The 23,160-nt window shown below is 45.6% G+C and overlaps 1 protein-coding gene across 5 annotated transcripts in view; it reads right to left on the minus strand.

Annotated features, from left to right (window-relative positions):
- Positions 1-23,160, minus strand: part of LOC148542789 (coagulation factor VIII-like) — a 306,775-nt gene that overhangs the window by 161,902 nt on the left and 121,713 nt on the right. For all 5 annotated transcript variants that reach the window (XM_088467390.1, XM_088467391.1, XM_088467389.1 and 2 more), the window contains one exon: positions 2,533-2,683. In XM_088467390.1, the coding sequence (XP_088323516.1) occupies positions 2,533-2,683 (151 nt within the window). The remainder of the gene's footprint in view (positions 1-2,532; positions 2,684-23,160) is intronic.

Below are 23,160 nucleotides of genomic sequence, written 5' to 3' on the forward strand. Positions count from 1 at the left end.
CAAATGGGTTACATTTAATCCTGGCCCTAAAGGCAAAAACTGACCCTCTTAAAAAAAAAAAAAGGCCTCTTTAAGGAACGTTTAAAAAATCACATAGCGATGCAAATTCCACAGTAAACCAAAAAAAAGGGGAGCTAATTAAAACATGATGACATTATTGTTACAATAGGCCATAACCAACAAATTGTGGCCAAAATAAAAAACCAAAAATGTACGCTAATTGATTGTGTAATCATGACATTAGCAGCTCTGATTTCCACCTGCGTACGCTTTTGTGCTATCCCAATAAACTGCTTTCCAAACACATACCAAGCCGGTTTTCAATCCAACACTAATTACTTTACTGACCAGCCGCGATTAATCGCAGCACCATCGTTGAGTCCCGGGACGGAGGAGAAGGCCATCGCCAATGTGGTCGAGTAATCCTGACCCTAAGCTGTGCGAGCATTTTGAAGGGAAAGCGGATGTTCCAGTGACGTATGAGACGGTCCGAACACATTTGACGTTCGCATCTGCTAATGTATGTATGCCCCAAAAACGCCTCGCCACGCCTGCGTTTTTTCATCTCCACCCCCGTCAACACCCAAAAACGCCCTGTTCTGTCAATCACATTTGACATGTCACTTCCTGTACGCTATTTTAGGAACGAGAGAAAAAAAACTCGCAATCTGCCGTACGCACATGCGCAGTGTACCACCGACGCATGCGCGGTTAGTCAACATCCGAACGCAACGAGCGTACTGTTGTTAACGTGCGGCTCTGAATGAGGGCCATTGTTCCTTATTCCACCGCCTCACCACTAATTAAATGGATAAAATGGCATGAGTTCACCATTGTTGGCAAAATGGAGGATTTACAGTTTAAAAATTAATCTTCTTCCTAACTTGTTTATTGATGCGTTTTATGATTTTGTATTCAGACCAGTAGTACCATGTGTTTAGCTTTTGATTATTATGTATGCGTTTAACCTGTGTATTCCTTGCAATGTTGCTGTCTGTTAATGTATTTTATTTCACTATGTGGACTATGAACACTTTTTACTCTTCTCGCTCAGTCCCTTTTTTCTTTGATACAACTTACCATTTCCCTATCCCCTTTATGTGTTTCTGGATATCCCTTAAAAAGTTTCAATGAAAATTATTGATTGAAATATCTAATATTATAAATGTCCAATAGTGTCTATCCCCTCATCCAGGTCCTCATCCTCCCTGTCCTTTCTTTCTGTCTGTAACATCTTCGTCATGGCCGTTCCTCAAGTCCTCTGCCTTTGGTGTCATCCTTGACTTCTTCCATTTTCACCTGGTAATATCTCTAAGCTCAGGTCCTTTCTCACCCCTGATGCCACCAAACTCTTATTCTTGCAATCGTCATCTCCCGCCTTGCATACTGTAACCTCCTTCTCTCTGGCCTCTCCCTTATTCATCTTTGCCCAGTCTATCATGAAGCAGCTGGCCATTTAATTTTCTTTCCAAACTCTCTGTCTCCCAATCTCTCTTCAAATACAGATCAAACCTGGCCCTCACTTAAAAAGAAGTTAGTCACTCTTCCCCCTTCTACATCTCCAACCTGATTTCTGTCCACACTCCCTCCTACCCCTCTGCTCTTCCTCCAATTGCTTCCTCTAATCCAACCTGGTTAACTCCTCTCACTCTTGCCTCCAAGGTTTCTACCACTATGCCCCCTTTTCTGGAACTCAGTCCTTCACCAAGTCCGACTTAGTGACCAGCTACAAATGTTCACTCAAAACACACCTTTTCATCAAAGCCTACCATCCCTCCTCATAAACAGTTGTAGTTAATTGATGCACTGTTAGTACCCAATAGTGGCCCTTGAAAATTGGGGAAAAAAAAACCTTACTGATCCGGTGGTCTCCACAGCTCCCGGTCACCTCCCCCCCCATCTTTGTACTGGGGGGGGGGACTGCTGCAAGATGTATTCTCCCTGCTTATGCCTCCAGGGGGGGGTTACACACACTCAGCAGTCACACACTCACACATATTTCACACACTACTTACACACACTGCTGCTGCAGAAGAAGAGATCCTGACGCTGGAGGAAGAAGACACCGCTTCAGAAGGTGAGTAATTACTAATTAAGTTAATTGGAAACTTCCAATTGTATCATTAGGGGGGAGCCGCAGGGGTTCCAGAGAAAAACTGGTCATGATCTGGGACTGGGAGAAATAAAACCTCCCACCTCTTGAAAAATTAAAAACCCTGCACCTAATTGAGTAGCAAAACTCCTGCACTGGCAGGAAAAACCCCACAGGTGCGTGATATTTGCTATTCTTGCACCTAACATGCACATTGCATTAGACAGTTCAGATTTTTGGGAGTTCAGACACTAACCCATAAGAAGAAAAATACAGGTGAGGTTCAAATTAAACACATTTATCCACAACATAGTATAATACAATAAAGCAGTGTTATTACAGCAAATTGATAAATCACATTAATGTCAAATATAATTTAGAAAGGTATTATAATATTTATCATGAATTATACATCTTATCTACTGTATATTATCACATACTGTGCATCAGACTCTGTCTCGGAGGCTCCACATTTATGGTTTGGTTTCCTGATGAGGATTTATGGACGCTCTGGAAATTTTGCTCGTAGTACCAACTAAGAGTTTCATCAAATTCAGAGAAGAAAAGGAAGTGTTCCTTATCTGTGACTATCTGTCAAAGAATGTTTAAATATTACTTATCAGCTGAAAAAGAAATGTAATATTATCCTATATGTGTCTTTCTATAAAAATGTAACCCCTAATCCGAACCCTAACCCTATCCCCCACCCCGCTACTTACCTTCGGCATTCCAGCGGTCGGGATGCTGGCGCTGGTATTCTGATGCCGGTATTGTAAGCGTTGGCATCCCCTCCGCGGGGATGCTGAATGCATACCCATAATATATGTGCCTAAATGTAGATATGTAATATTAATATAAATCTATTAAAAAACAAAACCAACAACCAGAGATCGCGTTACCTAATACCCATTAATAGGGGTTCTAAAAAGGTGGAGAGGCTTTGCAGAATCCCCTTAGAATCATGTCTCACTGCGAATGTGCAAACTGCCCTAAATCCTGCTTCTGGTGAGATATAGAAAATCTCTGCACAGGACTGTGGCTTTCGCCAAGGCTCCAAAAGGAGCTCAGGCATGGTACATTACCCACAAAAAACATTCTATATTGCTGCAATATGGAATGTTACTTTACGTGGGGACATTGTGAGAATTAGTAAATAGACCACTTAATAATCGTATAACCGTAACATTTTAAAAGATATATGTAACAGTAACTATGTGAGTCTACAAGAGGAATGCAAAAAATGTGCTGAAGTCATCTATACCTAGTACCAACAACACATACCAGTGCCTCAAATATATCTAGTAGAAGTCTTTCTTAGTAGTAAGTGCACATATGCACCTAATTTTACAGTGCATAGCGAAAACAAAATAAGTTACAGGTATGAAAAAGAAGCCTATTCTGGGGCACTGCTTATTGTGTGCATGACCATTCCCCAAGTGCCTGAGCGTCGGAACAGTCATCACCCACCCCCCCAAACAAACCCGCCCCCCCAAAAAAAACATTTGAGAGGGGCACCAGACTATTCATTGGGTGGCGCCTAGAAGAGGAACATCTCCTTGCTGGGAAGTGGTAACACAGTCTGGAAGAACGCAGTAGCCGAGGTGGGGCGGGCAGATAGGCAGTAGAGGGGCGGACAAGATGATGTCCATTACACATCCCTTATCACTGGCTGTGCAGTCTATTGCTACAATGCACGGGCCTCTTCCCTGTGTTGGTGATGGTCTCTCTTTGGCAAGGCTACATTATGTGCTCTCTCGACCCCCCTGCTCGTAGAGATGGCTACTGAGTGAGTGTCTCAACACAATGACTCGAATCATTTAGATGTTCGAATGATTCAAGTCACTCAATGTTTGGTGTGTCGAGACACCCACCTCTCTAGCGTCTCTGTCAGTGGGAGCCTGAGTCAGTGGCAGCTCCGCCCCTACACTGCTGATCCGACCTGATCATACTTCTGCACTGAGTTAGTGCAAGCTTGATCTCCAGTGCTGGGCTGCGGGGACGTAGCACCCCTGCTTCCTACAGCTCTAACGAGCCGTGTCCCGAGACACTGGCCCTGATTCAGAGCCGGACGCTCTGACAGAGCGCTCGCTCTGAATCAGGGCCGTCCCTCCTTCATTTTGGAGCGGCCTCCTGGCCGCTCGCATAGCTGTGGGTGACCACCCACAGCTATAGCGAGCATCCAAAATGATGGTCGCGATGGTCAAGACCATCGCGACCATCGGGCTTGAGACGAGACCCTGCGGTAGCAAGCCCAGGAGTGCTTTTGGCTCTATCAGAGCCAAAAGCACTCCCACTGACATCACTAGTGATGTCAGTGGGGCCGGACCCAGACGGTAGGCGTTCCCATGGGAACGCCTCCGTCTGGGCAGGACCGCCCCCGGCACGCCCACCAAAGGGGGCGTGCTGTCAGTCACCATCGATGGCACGCCCCCTTTGGTGCGAGACCCTTAACGACGGCTTGGCCGTCGTTATTTGGGTCTCGCGGATACGCACAACGGAGCCGCCTCCGTCGTGCGCATGCGCACTTGGGCACCATCGACCCGCTTGCGAGCGCTCAGCGCTCGCGAGTGGGTCTGAATCAGGCCCACTGAGTCGAGCCATGTGGCTGAACTCCATACTCTGAATCGCTCTGCCCATCCCTACCCGCTTGGGAGGGTTGGACAGACTGGATTAGCCGGCGGCATCAGGGTGAGACAGTGAAGTCAGGGCAGATACATGCAGCTGTCTTACACGGAGACTATCTGAGGAGGTCCTGGCAGGCTGTCACAGAGGGAGCTCATCCATTCAGGGAAGGTGGATTAGTAGAGTCTGCTCTCCCGCCTACTGGTTCTGCTCTACATCTATGAGATCCAGAAACCGAAAAGTAAGGAGGTGAAGGAGAGCTCAGCTGAGATGAAAGATGTTTTGGGGGGATACTGAGGGTATATACATTGTGGGGACATCTGATGGGCATATAAGGGGCATGTGGAGTACAGCTAACAGGTAAATAAGGGGCAAGGGGACATCTGATGGGCATATAGTATAAGTGTGAGCATGGGAGGGTCATCTGACAGACATAGAAGGGACATATGGGGGACATCTGAGAGGCATATAATGGGCATATGGGGGACTTCTGAAGGGCATATAAAGGTCATGTGTTGGACATCTGATGACAGAAGGTAAGTTTTATATGAGATTTATTATGAGGGTGAAGGGGTTAATACTTTAATGGAGTTAATGAAGAGGTTAATGCTTTTATTTGGTTTAATTAAAGGAAGGGTTCTTTGATTAGGCTGGGGTATTGTGTGGTTAAATAATAAGAATCAAATTCATTGATGAAGAGATTTATTAATGTGGATAAGAAATGTAATAATTAGAAATAAGTTAATTATTGATGAGGGAATGATACTGTGTGGCGGTCACAAAATACTCTCTGTGTTGTATGGCAGTTTTAAAAATGCTCTTTGTGATGTATGTCAGTCTCCAAAATGCTCTCAGGTTTGGATTGTGATCGAAAAATTGTCATTGTGGTCTATGGCAGTCTCAAAAATGGTCTCTGTTGTGTATGCCGGTCTCAGAAACTGTCTCTGTGGTGTATAGTGGTCTCAGAAATGGTCTCTGTGGTGTGTGGGGGACTCAAAAATTATCTCTATTGTATGGCTGTCTTTAGAGTGCAGTTGTATTGTATGGTGGTAAATGTGGTGTTTTCTATATTGTATGTTTGTCATAAGAATGCTCTCCGTAATAATGGCAGTCTGTATTGTATATTGTCTCTTTTTTGTGCATGGTGTTCATATAGAGCAAATTTACATCAAGTGTGCATTTTTTAACCTGCTTAATGTATTGCAATTTATGTATGATTGGAGAAAATTCTTTGAATACAAACTTCTGCCTAATAAATTTAATATTTATATACATAATTTATACCATATAAATACAAATTAATATTTTTCCTAGCTCTGTTCTTCTATCCAGTCTTTTTGGTTTTGTGCATGAGAAATGAGGGATTTAAAAATATTTTTTATTTGTAACTGAACAACCTAATGGGGAAAACTTATTTAATTAACTATGAGGCACATAAAAATAGGGGGCGGCTTTCAGCAATTTAGGGGCACCGAAACAAAATTATTTTTTGCTCCCCCCCAACCCAAACACATTCTGACACCCCTGCCCAAGTGCAAAATGACTTGAATTCTGCACTAGCTTAAAGCTGGCAGAGAATGGGACTTGTCCTAGAACTGGGCAAGTCAGTGATCATGCATAGTGTATTTTGTAAAAGATAAACAAAGGCAACATGATTATATCATGGTTTTAGTTAACTGCATATTTAATGCTGAATATGAGATAACTGTGATGATGGTGATGCCATGTGATTTGAAATAACTCAGCAAATAAATGGCCACTGTTTTTGGTCTTATTTTCTGGCTCTAGTGTATTGTTCTATCTTATGTTTTAGCTCTAATGGTTTTTTCTGTGACTTTAGAAAAAAAGGAGATCAAGTAAAACTAATTTGCATGTGCAGCTCTTGTAAATAGTAAATTGAATGTAAGTGGAGATACATAGGCATTTTTAATGGGTGCATGGGTCTGTACACCCTGCACTCAGAGCACCCTACATCCATGGTGGGGATGTACTTATCATACGTATGATGGGTATGCCGGCTGTTAAAATCCTGGTGCCGGAATTCCAACCTGGGACAAAACACCGGTGCTGGAATCCCGACACCAGTTCAGATGCAGACGCAGGTATCCTGATTGTAAGTATAGCGGCCCGGGTTAAGTGTGAGCCGTGAAAGGGGGGGCGGGGGTGGAGTTTACAATTAGTCTACGGGGGTGTTAGTTAGGGTCATGCTACGGACTGGGGGGGTTAGAGACTAAGGTGGAGGGTTAATTTCAGGCACCAAGGGGAAGGGTTAGGCACTAGGGGAGATTTGGGGTTAGGGTGTGGGGGGGGGGAGAGTTAGGATGCAGAAACAGAGAGTTAGGGGGAGAAGGGGAGAGGGTTAGCATACTTATGTAGCCCTTCGGGAAACTGAGCATTGGGATGCCACCGTCGTTGGTATTTTGACAGCTTGCATTCAGAGTGCAGGTATTTCATACCCATCCACCCTGGTGCCAGCAAGAGCCCTCCTTCTCACCCCGCGCTCTATAAGTCACCTTCTCAGTGATATTTTCACCAGGCAGTCAAAGCAAAGTCTTTGGCACTCTGGTTTATTTTAAATTTCCCCCTTAAATTCTTTAAGCGACATGGTATCATCCATAATGATATGGAATGGTACAGTGGAATCCTTTCATGTTTTATTTTCCTACTGTACAATGCTAAGAATGATTTAGTTTGAAATTAATTTCAAAGTGGATAGTGATTCCATTGAGTATCTAGATTTAGTCTTTGAGAAGAATGGTTACAAAATTTAATCTAAAATGTATCTAAAAACTGTAGACTGTTATCTTCATTATTAAAATGGTCACCTAACAAAATGGAAATAGAACATTTGGATTGACCTACTGGTTTATAAGGAGAAGAAAGAAAACAAATCCTCTGTAAAATACAATTTTCATGAGAAAAAAAATAAAAATACACTCTCTGGAATATATTACTGAGAGACCCCATATTAACATCAGTGATTTCAGAGAAATAGTAATTTTCAAAAAAGCTAGGCTTTTTAAAGACTTGGCGCAAATCACCGGGACAATGGCGCAACTGCCATTTTCCTGGAGATTTGCACATGCTCAGTAGATGGTGTCCCTGGTACAAAGGCGCAGGCATCATGTTGCTGGAGACCTGTAAATGCGCAGTAAAGGTGTCCCACGGTACCATAGCGTTGTGTTACCAGAGATCTGCGCATGTGCAGTAGACGCTGGCAGAGTCTACTGTACCACAGAGAGAAGGGGGCCTGCATGGAGTAGTCTGCACACTGACCCCCCTCCTCTCTTAAACCGCCCATGCATACTGCTTTACCTTTTGAAATGCACTTTTGGCATCAGATATAAAGGATATAATATGAACATTTTGGATCCAAGAACATGTGAGAAATATTAAAATGTGTTTAAACCCCAACATTTTAAAGAGTACCATAATACGGATCCTGCTTTTCTGAACTTTATTGAACACAGTAGCAACACTACAGGGGTGCAGGCCGCACCGGGTGTCACCGACATGTCGGCTCCTCCTCAGTGACAGGAGCCGGGTGCTGCAGTATGACATTATCCTGCAGCACTCGGCTCCTGTCACAGAGGAGGAGCCGGTAGTGTCTCCTGGGGACAGGATAGCCCAGCATCTCTGGGGATGCAGGGCACGTCCCCGTATTGACGCGATAGGGAGTCCCGTGAGGGCAGGCCCCCTTTATTATAGACCACGGCTCTTTTCATATTCATGTGGGTTCACCGCGCGGGAGGTATTTACAGAGCGCACCAGGTGTCACCAGACCTGGTGACGCCTCTGATTGAACATATACAGCTAGGAGAGGTGGCAATTTATCTAATAAGCTGGTTCATAGAGTACCGTTTTGAATATACAGATTATGGGGTATATGTATCAAAGCTGTTTTTTGCGATAAAATGCAGTTTAAAGGCTTTTAAGTGTTTATATTGAATTTTTATTTTTTTTGGCAGATGTATCATTTGTTATTGCATTTTTATTTCAAAGTTTTGTTGCGTTATTTGACTGTATTAGTAATAACACAGAACAGTCCTGGAATCATACAAATGAATTGAATTGTGTTAATTTTCATATGTATCAAAATCTTACCTCTAATTTTTTTTGCCTTGTGGATTCTGTAATTATTGGCATGATCTGATTTGTAACATGAGTGTTTTTTTTTGTAACCTTATCCAGTAATATAAAGCTGGGTACACATTTGCAAACGATGCGATATCGTCAACGATTTCCCTTGAACTCCCAGACAAATGATATAGTGCATACACACTGTGCAATCTTACAAACGACGAAATTATATATATCATGCATCATCAATGTGGTAAAAATCGTTAATGACATCCTCAGATTGAGCAGCATGTAGGGCCGACCAAAAGATGCGACGAACGACTCACAGGAGCATGTGATAGTGCGTACATACTGGACAATTTGAAGTTCTGATCCGTTGGAAATCGTCCAAAATATCATCTAGTGTGTATCCAGCATTAATGTAATTACTAATTAAAAAAAATTCCTATATTATTAACTATATTTTGTATTAATTAAATTTGCATTTAATAAACTTTTGTGATATTTTTGCATTTTTTTGTAATTTATTTATTTAATATTTTCTTCACTATCAGTATTGGGGGAAAAAATGAGGACTGGACACTTAAACTAGTACTTACACCAGTGATTTCCAACCCGTAGCTCGCGGCCGTAATTTGGGTAGCTCTCCTAGTTGGAGTACTGCTGAGTCAACTAGGAGGTGACCTCTGACAAAGCCGTAGGTGTAGCGATGGGGAAATACTTCAGGTGATTGCCAAAGGGCGACACAATACCATGTGTACATCAAAGGAGTCGACTGCATTTGGGGCAAGTGACTATAGCTTTTGCTCCTCTACTGTACTTACCTCCTTGGAGCCGGTAATTAAAAGTTAAATGCGCAATAATATCACTATTAATTAAATACATTTTTGTTTGCTATGAAACAGTTTTTTAATTTTCATTAAATGATCTTTAATTGTTTGGTTATTAACTTATTAGCCAGAATTATCATTATTATTTTTTTTAAATGTTAGCAGCTCTTTAGGAGGTTTCATTTGTCTTGAGTAGCTCACATCCCAATTAATGTTGGCGACCACTGACACCAATACTGCTAAGCTTAGCACATGCACAGTAATTACACTGTTGTGGCATTTGCCTAAAGTCAGATGCAATAATAATGTGAAAAAAGCAGGAAAAAAATTGCAAAGACAATAGTTTATAGCATTTTAATTTAAGCCAGCTCAAATGGCGAAACAAATAAAATTCAGAGATGCGATAACAGGCGTTAAAAGTCTGAAAATTACAGGTTTCTTTGTGAATAATGATACAGTGCTCCTAGGCACTTTAACTCTGGCTGGTTTTATTGACTATTTCAAAATAGCCAGTTTTTATTGAATAAATACTGTTTTACATTATTATTGTCTAAGGTTTTCATTATTTTTAAATCTGAAGTTGATTTAAATCTTATATTTTTTTTTAATCAATATACAGTATACTGATTTATTGGCAAATTCACTGCAAAGATATACGATGGACCTTAGGTAAGTTTATTACTACGAGAATTATGACAAAATGACGCTTGCCATACTGCCTTGAACCTCATTAAAACAACAGTCATTTTATATTCTTTATTTGGGCTAGATATACGCAGTGTTCTCCGCAGGCTGTTTTTGGCGGGTGCACCGCCTGGCAAGAAACCGCCTACCACCCGGCACTTTGGGAGCCTGCAAGTGGGGACAGTATCTGGGAGCTGTATAAAAAGGACCAGATCCTACAAACTTTGCAGCTTTTTCATAATCAGACGACTGGGCCCCTAACAAGAAGAGGAAAATTAATATATAAAATGTTATTTCAAGATTAAAATCATAATGTCAGGGTTTAAAACTTTTTTTTATTGCGAAGGACCCCATCCGGCTACTTCTTGATGCCACCCGGCTGGAAAAATTTTCTGGGGAGAGCACTGATATGTTCAACATTGCTATGACCCACATAGTGTATATATTGTGTGCTTCTACTCTCTACTACGACGGGTTCAGTGATATCACTTCCGGATCTAGGTTTAGTTAATTTGACACGTTTCTTATCTGGAAAGACTAAGGGTCTGATTCAGCTTTAGCTCCCGCAGCCTGGCTAATGGAACATTGACAACAAATGCGACTGATGGTCGCGATTGCTTCCATGGCAACCCCAGGCTGCAACCTGGGTCGCAGCGCTGAGATCACGCAAATGCAGCAAAGGAGGTGTGTGACACCTCTTTCTGCATTTGCATTTTAAATGGATGGAATTGCACAGCTGCTTGTGTGTGGCTGTGCAATTCCGTCCATCTCCGAATCAGGCCCTAAATGTCATCAGTACAAATAAGGACCACCATCTCCACTGATCCAGAACCCTTGTGGAAGTCTGTTGGCTCAGACAAAACACATTGGGTTACCTACTGCTGGGACCTATTGGCGATTACCTTACTAGAGGGCACATCACTAAGCGGACTATCTATTGGCCAAAGAAAACTTCACTCCTTGACGGGTTTTATAGAATCAAGCATTCAAATAATTTATTTTATTTAAATTAATTCTATTTTGTTTTTCATATATGATTAAATACCCATGTAAACATTATCACAGTATTGTGAGTTCCATTTACATCTGAGGTACACTGGAACTGGTATAAGTATCGAATGTGTCACTTGCTATGAATCACGCAAGAAATATATTATATCTACATCTACTAATAAACTGGAACTTATTATCATTGAGGTAAACAGATTACCTGTACTTTTATATGATCCTACTATATGAACATACAAAACAATTGTGCTTATCATTTTTATTTTTCACAGATGAAAAGTAGTCCTCCAAGAAACAACACTACCATAGACAACTTATTTATTCATTATTTGGTATGCAGAGAAATAATTTTATACTTTTGTTTTATTATTATTTGTAATGCACTACATATAGCTCCCCATTGTTTTCTTCTTATTCCATATATTTGTAATACAGTACAGATGCAAATGACCAGGGCCACCATCAGGAGGGGACTGCCAGGCCTAAAGTCCCAGGCCCAGGCAGAAAGGGGGCCTGGGTGGCAGCAGAGTAGATAAAAATATTGACAGTGGCGCCAGCTGCGAGCCAATCAGGAGCTCCTGATTGGCTGCCGGTCCACAAGATCGCGAGTGGGTCTGAATCAGGCCCAGAGACTCCTGCTCTCCCACCCTCCTCCCCACCCTATCCCTGCTCTCCCACACCCTCGCCCTGCTCTCACACTGTCACCCCATTCCCACACCCTTACCACAGACAAAAACACCCTCACCAGTGGCGTAAATTCATCCCAGACGCCCGAAGGCAAGTTATAATTTGGTGCCCCCCCTATAAAAAATAGGGAAAATAAATATGGTGCATATCTATCTATTACATATACACAATAACACTCAAATAAAATAGTTTTAAGTGGGTGAATACAGTATATTGTGGGCAAAGGAGGAGGTGCCCCTTCAATGCTGCCGTCCGGCGGGAGGCGCCTCCATTGTCTCCCATAGGTCTGCCCCTGTTTATCACTCTGTCATGTAAGGGGGAGGGTGCTATATTCAAAGAGCATATGTTTTATCACTGTAATGTTAGGGGGGTGATATTTTTAACACGATTACATTTGTAATTTCCTGAGATGACAACGAGCACAAACCTGCCAGATGTTGGGCCTAATGATGTCCCTAAATATACAATATAATGGGCATATTACTACTTGCACACATAAGACTACACTATGTAGAAGAATCAGAAGTTGGCCCATGGTAATATAAAACTAGCTGCATTCTAATGTCTATTCAAAAACTGCTTGTCTGATCTGCACCAATCATAACATGTTTGAACCCTTAAATATAACAAGAAATTTCTGGTAAAAAGCACTTCATAGTTTGGAAATTAGCATATTTTTTACTAGCACTGTATTTTTTTTCTACCATTTTATTTCCCTCCATTTCACACTGCCCCCCTTGCAGCACACACTTACCTCCTCTCAGCTCACAGCACCCTTCACAGCTCACTGCCCCCCTTGCAGCACACACTTACCTCCTCTCAGCTCACAGCACCCTTCACAGCTCACTGCCCCCCTTGCAGCACACACTTACCTCCTCTCAGCTCACAGCACCCTTCACAGCTCACTGCCCTCACACAACACTCACTGCAACCATCACACACAGCTTACTACCCCCCCTTATAGATCACTGTCCCTCCTTGCAGCACTCACTCCCCCCTCATAGCACACACTGACTCCCTAACAGCTCACCTCCTATTCAAAGTTCACTGCCCACCCACTTGCATCACTTACTGACCGCCCCAAAGCTTACAACCCCCTCATAGCACACACTGAACCTCTCACAGCTTACCACCATCTGATAGATCACTGCTTCCCCCACAGATTATGACCCCATCATAGCACGCACTAACCCCCTCATAGCTCACAGTCCTCCCTTGCAGCACTCGCTGCACCCTCACAGCTTAGTTCCCCATCATAACACACACTGTGCCACCCCCCCAACAGCTTATTGTTCCCCCTTGCAGCACTCATTGGCACCTCTCCCTGGCAGCACCAGCACACTTACTTGCAGTGGCGTCCCTTCCTCAGCTTGCACCCGGAGCGGGCAGGGACTTGTACTTTGCATGGTGTCGGTAAATAAGAGGCGTGGCCTCGCAACCCGGACCCCTGTTTTTTGCCGGAGGTGCAAGCATGCCCCCGGGCCCCGGGGCTCTGTAGCAACGGTAGTTCTGCCTTTGGCAAGGAACCTTCGCTCCTATGGCTGGACCGTGCCAGCATCCTCATTCTCTGTTAGGGCCTGGGCATACTGTAATGAGTCAGTCTGACTCATTACTATGCATCTGATAATGCCGCGGTGGAGCCAGAGGAGGAGCGCCGCTGATGCTGATCAGCGCTCAGCTCAGCGGCTCCTCTACTACTAGTTAGAACTGAGGGGGTCCTTCAGACCCGCTCGTGAGCGGCAGGACGCTCGCAAGCGGGTCGATGTTCCCCCACTGCGCATGCGCACGACGGAGGGAGCTCCATCGTGCGCATGCGCGAGACCCGGAGGACGCTCCATTTTCATGGGGAAGAGCCCTGATTCAGAGCGAGCGCTCTGGTCAGAGCGTTCAGCTCTGAATCAGGCCCTGAAACCAGTAGGGGGAATGGCCTGGACCCGAGTGACAATGGAGCCAGCTGCCCCCTTCAGGGCTAGCACCCGGCGGCAACTGACTCCATTGGCTCTGGGAGTTCCGCCACTGACCCTCGCCCTGCTCTCACACCGTCACCCCACTCCCACATCCTTACCACAGCCCAAACTTTGAAAAACATTTTTTGTTAACTGGTTTATGCACCAGTTAATGCCCCACTCACACTATCCACAGCAATGCCCACCTCTAACAAACTGCCCCCATCCGAAGGGGAGGGGCCCTGCCTATTTTGTGAGTCCAGGGCAGGGCCGGATTAAGGTTTGAGGGGGCCCTGGGGCAACAACTTTGTGGGGACCGCTATCAATATAATTGTATATATTTATATATACATATACACCACACACATATATTTATATACTTACACACACATACATACAGTCACACAGAAAAACACATATATACACCACACATGCATGTGTCACACATACTGTACATTACACACAAACATACATACACACACAAGTCACACACACACACTTACCCTGCATCATCTGCACTGCATGTTGTGGATGGGGAGGGGACCTGGCAGGAAGGCACTATGGACCTCATTCAGAGTCGGTCGTACGCATCCGATGTTTCCAAACCACGCATGAGCACGGTTAGTTGTGTGCATGTGCGTACGAGGCTTTACGATCCAAAATGCTGTAGATCGTACGGCTTACGAGCAGGAAGTGGCTACCGAGAGTTGATTGACATGAAAGGCCGTTTGTGGGTGTTGACGGGGGTGGTGGTCTGAAAACGCAGGCGTGCCTCAGCGTTTTGAGGGCGTTTTAGGGGCATACATAAATTACCTGCTACGACCGACATAGAAGGCCGGAAGTAGTAAAACGTCACTCTGCGAGCAGGTACGAGGCCTGGCTGATTGTCCAGCTTGAGGTTGGGTACGTGCTCTCGCAAGCCCCAGAGTATAATCGATACTATCGAATGTTATTGATGTTAGGATTGATGTTTCTATTTTGAACCACACAATGCAAGCAGCTAATAATAGTTTGTTGAAGCTAATAACACTGCTAATTGGCTTGTAATTGATTCAGCTGCGTTTGCATTAGCGAATAGTAAGAATAAATATATTTCATGTGGATGACTTATTATATGCGTTTTTTTGATAATTTTTGGTGTAATTTGCACACAACACAAGCGGCCGCAACCATCAGAAGAAAATTAACATACAGCGAATGACAATGATTGACTCGATCGCTAGCTGCTATCACTCGCTAGCTAGAGGAGGTGCACTGTTCACGTATGGGCGTAACTTTGGTTGCAACCGACCGGCCGTGCGATTGCTTCCTTCTTCAGTGTCCCGGTCGTTAGGTGTACGACCGAGCGGCCGCTTACAACCGACTCTGAATGAGGTCCTATGTTATTAAGCTCTGGCCACTCTCGCGGCTGTGGCCGCGATTCGCGGGTTAATCGGAAAGGGGCGGAGCCAAATGACACAACTGTAATGGAAATGCATCATACTGGCTCCGCCTCCAGCCAATTGACCAGAGAATCGCGGCATTATGTCGCGAGGTGGGCGGGGCTTAATAACGGTGCCTGCTCTTATGCAGCTGCTGTGTGGGGGCCCCGGGACGACCGCCCCTCCTATAATGCTGCCCTGGTCCCGGGCCTCACAATCTCTGATGGCAGCCCAGCAAATGACTGTAAATTACATAAATACCTAAAAAAAAATGCTAAAAATTATGTATTTTCATTTACATAATAAGAGATATGGTAAGAACTTACCTTTGTTATCTTTTTGTTAATTCTACAAAGTCCATAGGGTTCCACAGGATACCTTGGGGTATAGGCGATAGCTCTGGCATCGGGAACCACACAGTTAATCTTTCAGTCCCAGGATGCACTGGGGCCTCCTCTCCTATACCCCCAGGCCAAGTCACCTTCAGTTACATACCAAGCCATAGGAGAGGAGAAAACAGAGAGAGGGAAGTCTGGAACACATTAGATTCACACTCTCACATAGAAGAAGACGGAAACATCGGTGACCAGAACTAAACCCATCTGAATCACAGGTGCGACAGGGTGGGAGTCCTGTGGAGCCCTATGGACTTCGTAGAAATAGAGATAACAAAGGTAAGTTATTACCATAATCTCTTATTTTCTACTGCAGGGTCCATAGGGTATCCACAGGATACCTTGGGGATGTCCCAAAGCACCACCTTCAAGGGTGTGGACACTCCTGTGGAGAAAGGAGAATCCGCTGCCCGAAGGAAGCATCCTGAGAGGCAAAGGTATCAAATGCATAATACCTTACAAAGGTATGGACAGAGGACTATGTGGCCACCTTACAAAGCTGAACAGCCGAGGCGCCATGGCGAGCTGCCCACGCAGGACCCACGGACCGAGTAGAATGAGCAGTAACAGAGGGCGGCACTGGAATGCCCTCATGAATGTAAGCCTCAGAGATCGCCATGCGAATCCACCTTGCCAACATCTGCTTGTTGGCAGGCCATCCCTTCTTATTGAAACCATAGAGGACAAACAAGGAGTCCGACTTCCGAAGGGAACTAGTATGGTCCACGTAAATACGGAGAGCTCGTACCACATCCAATGAGGCCTCACCTGTTGAAAGGTCTGGTGAGTTAAAGGCCGGTACTATAATTTCCTCATTAATGTGGAAACTAGAGACCACCTTAGGAAGGACACCAGGGAAGTCCTAAGAACCGCTCTGTTCCTATGAAAAATCAGAAAGGGAGGGCGACAGGAGAGAGCACCCAAATCTGACACCCTTCTAGCTGAAGCAATAGCTAGAAGAAAGACAGTCTTACCTGTGACCCATCTGAAGTCCACTGAGTCTAGAGGTTCAAATGGAGGACCTTGGAGAGCCCTAAGAACCACAGCCAAATTCCAAAGAGCCACTGGAGGGACAAAGGGAGGCTGAATGCGAAGGGCACCCTGCATAAAAGTGCGGATATCAGGAAGCGGAGCAATCCTACGCTGAAACCACACAGATAGTGCGGAAACATGAACCTTCAAGGAGGCGAGACAGAGACTCTTATCCAAGTCCGCCTGTAGGAAAGCCAGAACCCTGGATATCCGAAATACCTGGGGATCGTACCCCCTGGGCCATCACCATTCAAAAAATGTATGCCACACCCTATGGTAAATCCTGGCAGAAGCAAGTTTCCGAGCTCTAAGCATGGTGTTCACCACAGAACTGGAGAACCCCTTAGCCCTGAGGAGGGATGTCTCATGAGCCACACCGTCAAAGACAGACAACCCAGATCCGGGTAGAGACAAGAACCCTGAGCAATAGGTCCGGACGTTGAGGCAACAGCAACGGAGAGTCGAAGGAGAGACTCCGCAGATCTGAGTACCAGCGACTTCTGGGCCACGCTGGAGCCACCAGCAGGATCGTGCCCCCTTCCTGCTTGAACTTTCGAAGTACTCAAGAAAGAAGGGTGAATGGAGGAAAGAATTACGCAAACTGGGAGGTCCACCGGACCGACAGAGCGTCCACCAGGAGAGCCTCTGTGTCTCTTGTTCTAGACCCTTACACCAGCAGCTTGCGTTTGTGTCTGGAGGACATGAGGTCTATTTCGGGAAGGCCCCACTTGTCCACTAGGAGATGAAATACTTCCTGGTGAAGAGACCATTCCCCTGGATGCACATCGTGACGGCTGAGGAAGTCCGCTTCCCAGTTGAGTAGTCCTGAAATGTACACTACCGATATGGCTGGGAGATTGCCTTCCGCCCAAGTCAGAATGCAGGATACCTTTTTTAGTGCCACCTGACTTCTCGTTCCTCCTTGACAATTTATGTAAGCCACCATGGTGGCATTGTTTGACTGAATTTGCACGGGTTTCCCCTGCAGGAGTCTTGCTTGTTGCAGCGCTCTGAACACTGCCCGAAGTTCCAACACATTGATCAGCAGGGCAGCTTCCGCAGGCGTCCACCGTCCCTGGAAGACGCGTGGACCCATTACAGCGCCCCAACCCCGAAGAGAGGCATCCGTAGTTAAGAGGACCCAGTCCGAGATCCAAAACGGGCATCCCCTGTTGAGATGAGACTTCTTTAACCACCAAGTTAGAGACAGGCGCACCTCCGGAGACAGCACAATCATTTGTGTCTATATACGATGGGGTAATCCATCCTATTATTATCATTATCCTTTATTTATATGGCGCCACAAAGGTTCCGCAGCGCCTTACAAAGTACATAAATGAGTACACAAGAAAAACAGTTAAAAGTAATACAAAACAATACAGGACAAGGTTTATAAACATAGCTGCATAACACAAGCAGCAGGACATGAGCAACCAGGTGTTAGGCGCCGTTGTGGGGAGTTAGGAGTAAATTATACTATAATTAGGGGGAGGAGAAGCACATGAGGGACGAGGGCCCTGCTTGTGAGAGCTTACATTCTAAAGGGGAGGGGCAGACAGACAGGGGCGACATAGATGGAGTAGCTAGTGAGGAAGGAGAATGGAGCAGTGGGTTAGGATATGTGCTGCGGAATGTGTGTGTATAAGATGACCTGATGTTATGTCAAAATTAAGTCCTTCATTCATTTATCTCTATGACAGAAAATAGATTTTAATTATGTGTTATTTACATGAGAGATGCACAAATTAAAGTAGTAGCGCTTTAATTATTGTGTGTTACATTTTAGCATCTAAATACATCCTGATAAAAATGCAGCTATTATGGGACCATCCTAATACAGTAGTGAATACTTTAGTCCCAACTGCTGGGTGCTATGCCATGCTTCTGTGAGTGGGTGCATCTTGCATACTAGACCCACCCACAAATGAGTGCAGCCATGCCCATCATGATGTGGTCCCATAGGATGTTGCAGTACCCAGGCCCAGAATTTCTCTTGGCAGCCCTGGAGGTGACAGGCAGAACCATGTGGGCATAGTGGTGGGGTAACAAGGCCATGGAGGGAGGTGGCTGAGAGTGGAGGAACAGGAAAGGCGGGGAAAGAAGCAGAGGGTTGGAAAGGACTGATGAGAGAAAAAAGGGGAAACAGCAAGTGGAGGAGACAAGAGGGGGAGGATGGGGGTGGATAAAGTAGAGGATTATGTAGGCACTGAATATGGGGAGTGTTTGAAGTAAGGGTGTTCATGCTGTGGACGAGGTAATAAGTGAGATGAAAACTGGAGTGGAGGCTGTGTGATGTAGGGACAGTGTGGATAAAAGTTGTTAAATGTTAAAAAATAGAGATAAAAGAACAGTGTTGCTAATGTATGAGTGCAGCTCAAAAAGTGATATATAAAGAGAGGTATGTGAGCAGTGGGTGCAGGATTTAATTATTAAACAAATGATTAAAGTGGACAGATGTGACCCAATGGGAAAAGGCAATACAAACAAGAATTTATGTAGTATGAGGGCAAAATTACAATGTACCGAGCCAATCCAGTCCAAAGTGTTATGATCAACAAAGATCAATCAACCATAGCAGCACACAGATAGGGGAGTACTTGCAATGTCCAAGCAGTGAGTGCAGTAAGGAGTTTCCTGGATATTCTTAAAGCACAAGATGGTGATTTTGGTAATTCACATAAATATGTTGCTTGTTGTCATTCAGAAAGTGTTCTTGTTTTGAGGTTGTTTGCCCTCAGTTTTCCTCCACTTTAACTCCTGCGTAACTCCGACTTAGTTATCAAATTGTAATTACACTTATAATCTAACACTTTGAATCTAATACAGCCTACGCCTATACAGCCTTAGTGAGCACTGATAACTAAAGTTACAAACATGTCTCTGTGTGCTCACTGATTGGGACCCCACCCTCAGAGCTCAACACACTCAATTGGGATGCAATAAAGTCTAAGATAAACAATTTGTGAGAAGGGAGTGGATCATCACAGCGAATCTATCTGGAGCGAATCAACATCTGCAGAGGTCTGGAATGAACTGGGCATACTCCACAATGTCGAACGCCGATACCATGGAACCCAGTAACTTCATTGCCGAGTGAAGGGACACTCGGCAACCCTGGAGGCATTTGCATATCTTGGATTGTAACAAGTAGATCTTTTTCCTCTGTCAAGAAGATCCTTTGTTGCTGCGAGTCCAGCAATGCCCCCAGATGGACCATCCTCTGAGAATGAGTTAGGGAGGATTTCTTCCAATTCACCAGCCAGACATGAGTCTGCAACACTGATATCGTCAGGTGCAGATGGCTGCGAAGCACCTCTGAAGACCCTGCTAACAACAGAAGGTTGTCCAAGTAGGGTAACAGGCGAACCCCCTGTAACCACAGGTGAGCCGCCATGACCGCTATTACCTTTGTAAACACTCAGGGTGCCATAGATAGACCAAACGGCAGAGCCTGAAACTGGTAATGGAGATCTAGTACTGCAAATCTGAGGAAACGTTGCTGAGCCCTGGCAATGGGGATATGCAGGTAGTCATCATGAATATCCAGAGACACCATAATATCCCCAGGTTCCATAGCCAATATAATGGAATGCAGAGTCTCCATCGGAACCGAGGAACCCTTAGAAACTTGTTCAGGGACTTGAGGTTGAGAATAGGACGGTAGGAACCGTTCAGTTTTTGAGCCAGAAACAGGTTGGAGTAATAACTCATTCCCCTCAGGGGTAACAGGACTGGCACTATGACCCCCTTATGGAGCATAGAGTGCACCACCTCCTGAATTGCCCGAGCTTTCTCTGGATTTCAAGGAAGGCCAGCAGTGAAGAACTAATGAGGAGGCCTGCTGCAGAAAGAGAGGGCATACCCATGAGAGACCACTTCCCTTACCCAAGTGTCTGTGGTTATCTGGCACCAGTACTGGGCGAATTGCCTAAAGTCGGTCTCCCTCCTTGGGGTCCTCCAAGGGGAGGCCCGTCCCACGCCAGGCTGAAGATTTATCGTCCAGTTAGTCGGCCTGGCGTCTAGTGCTCTGAGCCTGTTTCTTGGTCTTACAAGCCTTTCTGGCCCCTGAGTGTCTAGAAAAGGACTGCACCTTAGGCTTACCCTGGGGACAATAGGCCAGATAGAGCCGGAGCTGAAGGTAGACACGCAGACTTTGCTACAGCCAGCATGTTCACTATTTTGTCTAAATCAGGGACAAAGAGAACCTGACCAATAGAAGGCAGACCTTCTTGTATTCAGCATCAGCTCTTCAAGAGCAAAACCACAAGGAGCAGTGTGCTGACACTGCTGCCGCGGAACGCTAGAGGTCAGTAGGCTCACCTACAAAGCTGATTCATTAATGTATGCAGCTAAATCTCTGAGATTGCCTACTAACACCATTTGCTCTGGGGTAAAAAATGCCTCCAAAGCATCCGTCCACCGTTCAATGACGCGAGCAACCCAACAGACTGCCATAGCCGGTCTAGAGGCTCCTTCGGCGACGTGAAATAGACTTAAGACACACCTCCCTCTCACAGTCCGTAGCATCAGTCAGAGATGACATGGACGGCATAGGTAAAGTTGCACTCTTCACTGAGCATGTTAGCCGAGACTCTCCCCCACCTGAGGGGGGAGACTCCCATATAGTGAAATAGCTGTCTACAAAAAGATATGCATAAGCCAAGTGCTTTTGTGGTAGTAACCGCTTCCCCGGAAACTACCATGTCTTAAATTATCCACCAATTGGCCAGATAGGGGAGAAACAGCAGCTGTACCTTTAATATCCTTGAAGTAAGCATATGTAGGAGTAGCCGCAGAAAGGCCGTCGTCTGTAATGAGCATTGTCATACAGACGGCCCGTATGAGGCCTGGAATAAACATTTTAGACTTAGCCTCAACCTCCCTAAGAGGGGGCACAGAATCAGATAAATCCAGGAGTTCACCTCATCAGACATCATGTCATCATCATCATTATACTAAGTGATTGGGGGTGACAACAACTTTTAATCCAGACAGATTCGGCAGGGGGAAACATCTGCGGAGGCGAACAATGTGCCACCATCATCAGTCCCGGGACCCCTATGACAGGGGAAGGGACTACTGCCTGCTGCGGGAATCCCATTGGGGGGAACGCAGGAGGAGCAGACAACCGATCCACTAGGGCATATAAAGCCTGTGTAAGGCAAGCCCATGGAGACTCTTGTGACCTTAACTGCACAGCAGGGTCATAGGAAAGGGCAGAACAAGCTGTCATAAGCCCTCTTGAAATACATCCCCTTCTCCAATACCTACCATACATCTGGAGCAGGTAGACAGGAGAGGAGCACTAATTTGCAGTTAACCGTCACTCCCAGACATGACAATCAATGTGACCCACCACACAGTGAGAACTTCTGACTGTGAGGTAATTTCCCACCCTGACAGTACTGGTACCGAGAGGGCTGAAGGGAGGAAAGATATAGGGATAGTAAAATGGCTGACAGAAGAAATCAGACACACAGCGCTAGCAAAAGTCATTACCTGCACAATGGCACTACAATCAACTACAAGACCTAAAGTCTAGTAGGAAATAGCACTACATACGCTGACCTTGCTGGAGGAGCAGGGGGGACCCAGGCACCTCACTGCGTTGAGATCAGCGTTGATTGCACAAAAAAGATGGCCGCCAGAGAGCTCAGAGTGGATGGGCCCGGGTGAGGATAGCTGGTACAGCCCGCTTGCTCAACGGAGAAAATGGCGCTGTGTGCAGCGGGGGAGGCGCCTCCTGTGCTGTACAGGAAAGCGCGCTCCCCTGGCCTGCATTTAATCCCCTGGGTGCTGGCGCGCTCTCCACGGCGTTCCAGCCCCATATCCAGGCAGTTCAGTGGCAGTGCAGGCTCTTGATGCAGTGGCAGGCTCCACAAGCAGCCGGCCCCAGGGAGCCCCCAGCCCTGGGGACAGTGCATCAGCGGGCGCCTACCTCAGACGCCCGCTGCTTACCTGAGCTGTTCCCCTGCGTTCCTGCCACAGTCCAGGGCTCCCTGCTAGATGGAACCCCCAAGCGCCCGCCGAGTTCCCCGGAACAGTACCGGTGGTTGGCGCTGCTGGACTGTCCGTGCTGACTGCTCTTGAAGATCTTCAGGGACTGTATCAACAGCCCCCCTGTACAGTGACCCGACTCCGGCCCGGCACCTACGAAACTGAAGGTGCCTTGGCCTGGGGGCGGGGTATAGGAGAGGAGGCCCCAGTACATCCTAGGACTAAAAGATTAACTGTGTGGTGCCCGACAGCAGAGCCATCGCCTACACCCCAAGGTATCCTGTGGATACCCTGTGGACCCTGCAGAAGAAAATTAGTAGTTTACGATTTTTCGTTATATTTACTTTCTTGCAATGAAATCCAAAA

This window comes from Taudactylus pleione, unplaced genomic scaffold, assembly GCF_031769625.1.
Source record: "Taudactylus pleione unplaced genomic scaffold, aTauple2 ptg000009l, whole genome shotgun sequence".
NCBI classification, from domain to species: domain Eukaryota; kingdom Metazoa; phylum Chordata; class Amphibia; order Anura; family Myobatrachidae; genus Taudactylus; species Taudactylus pleione.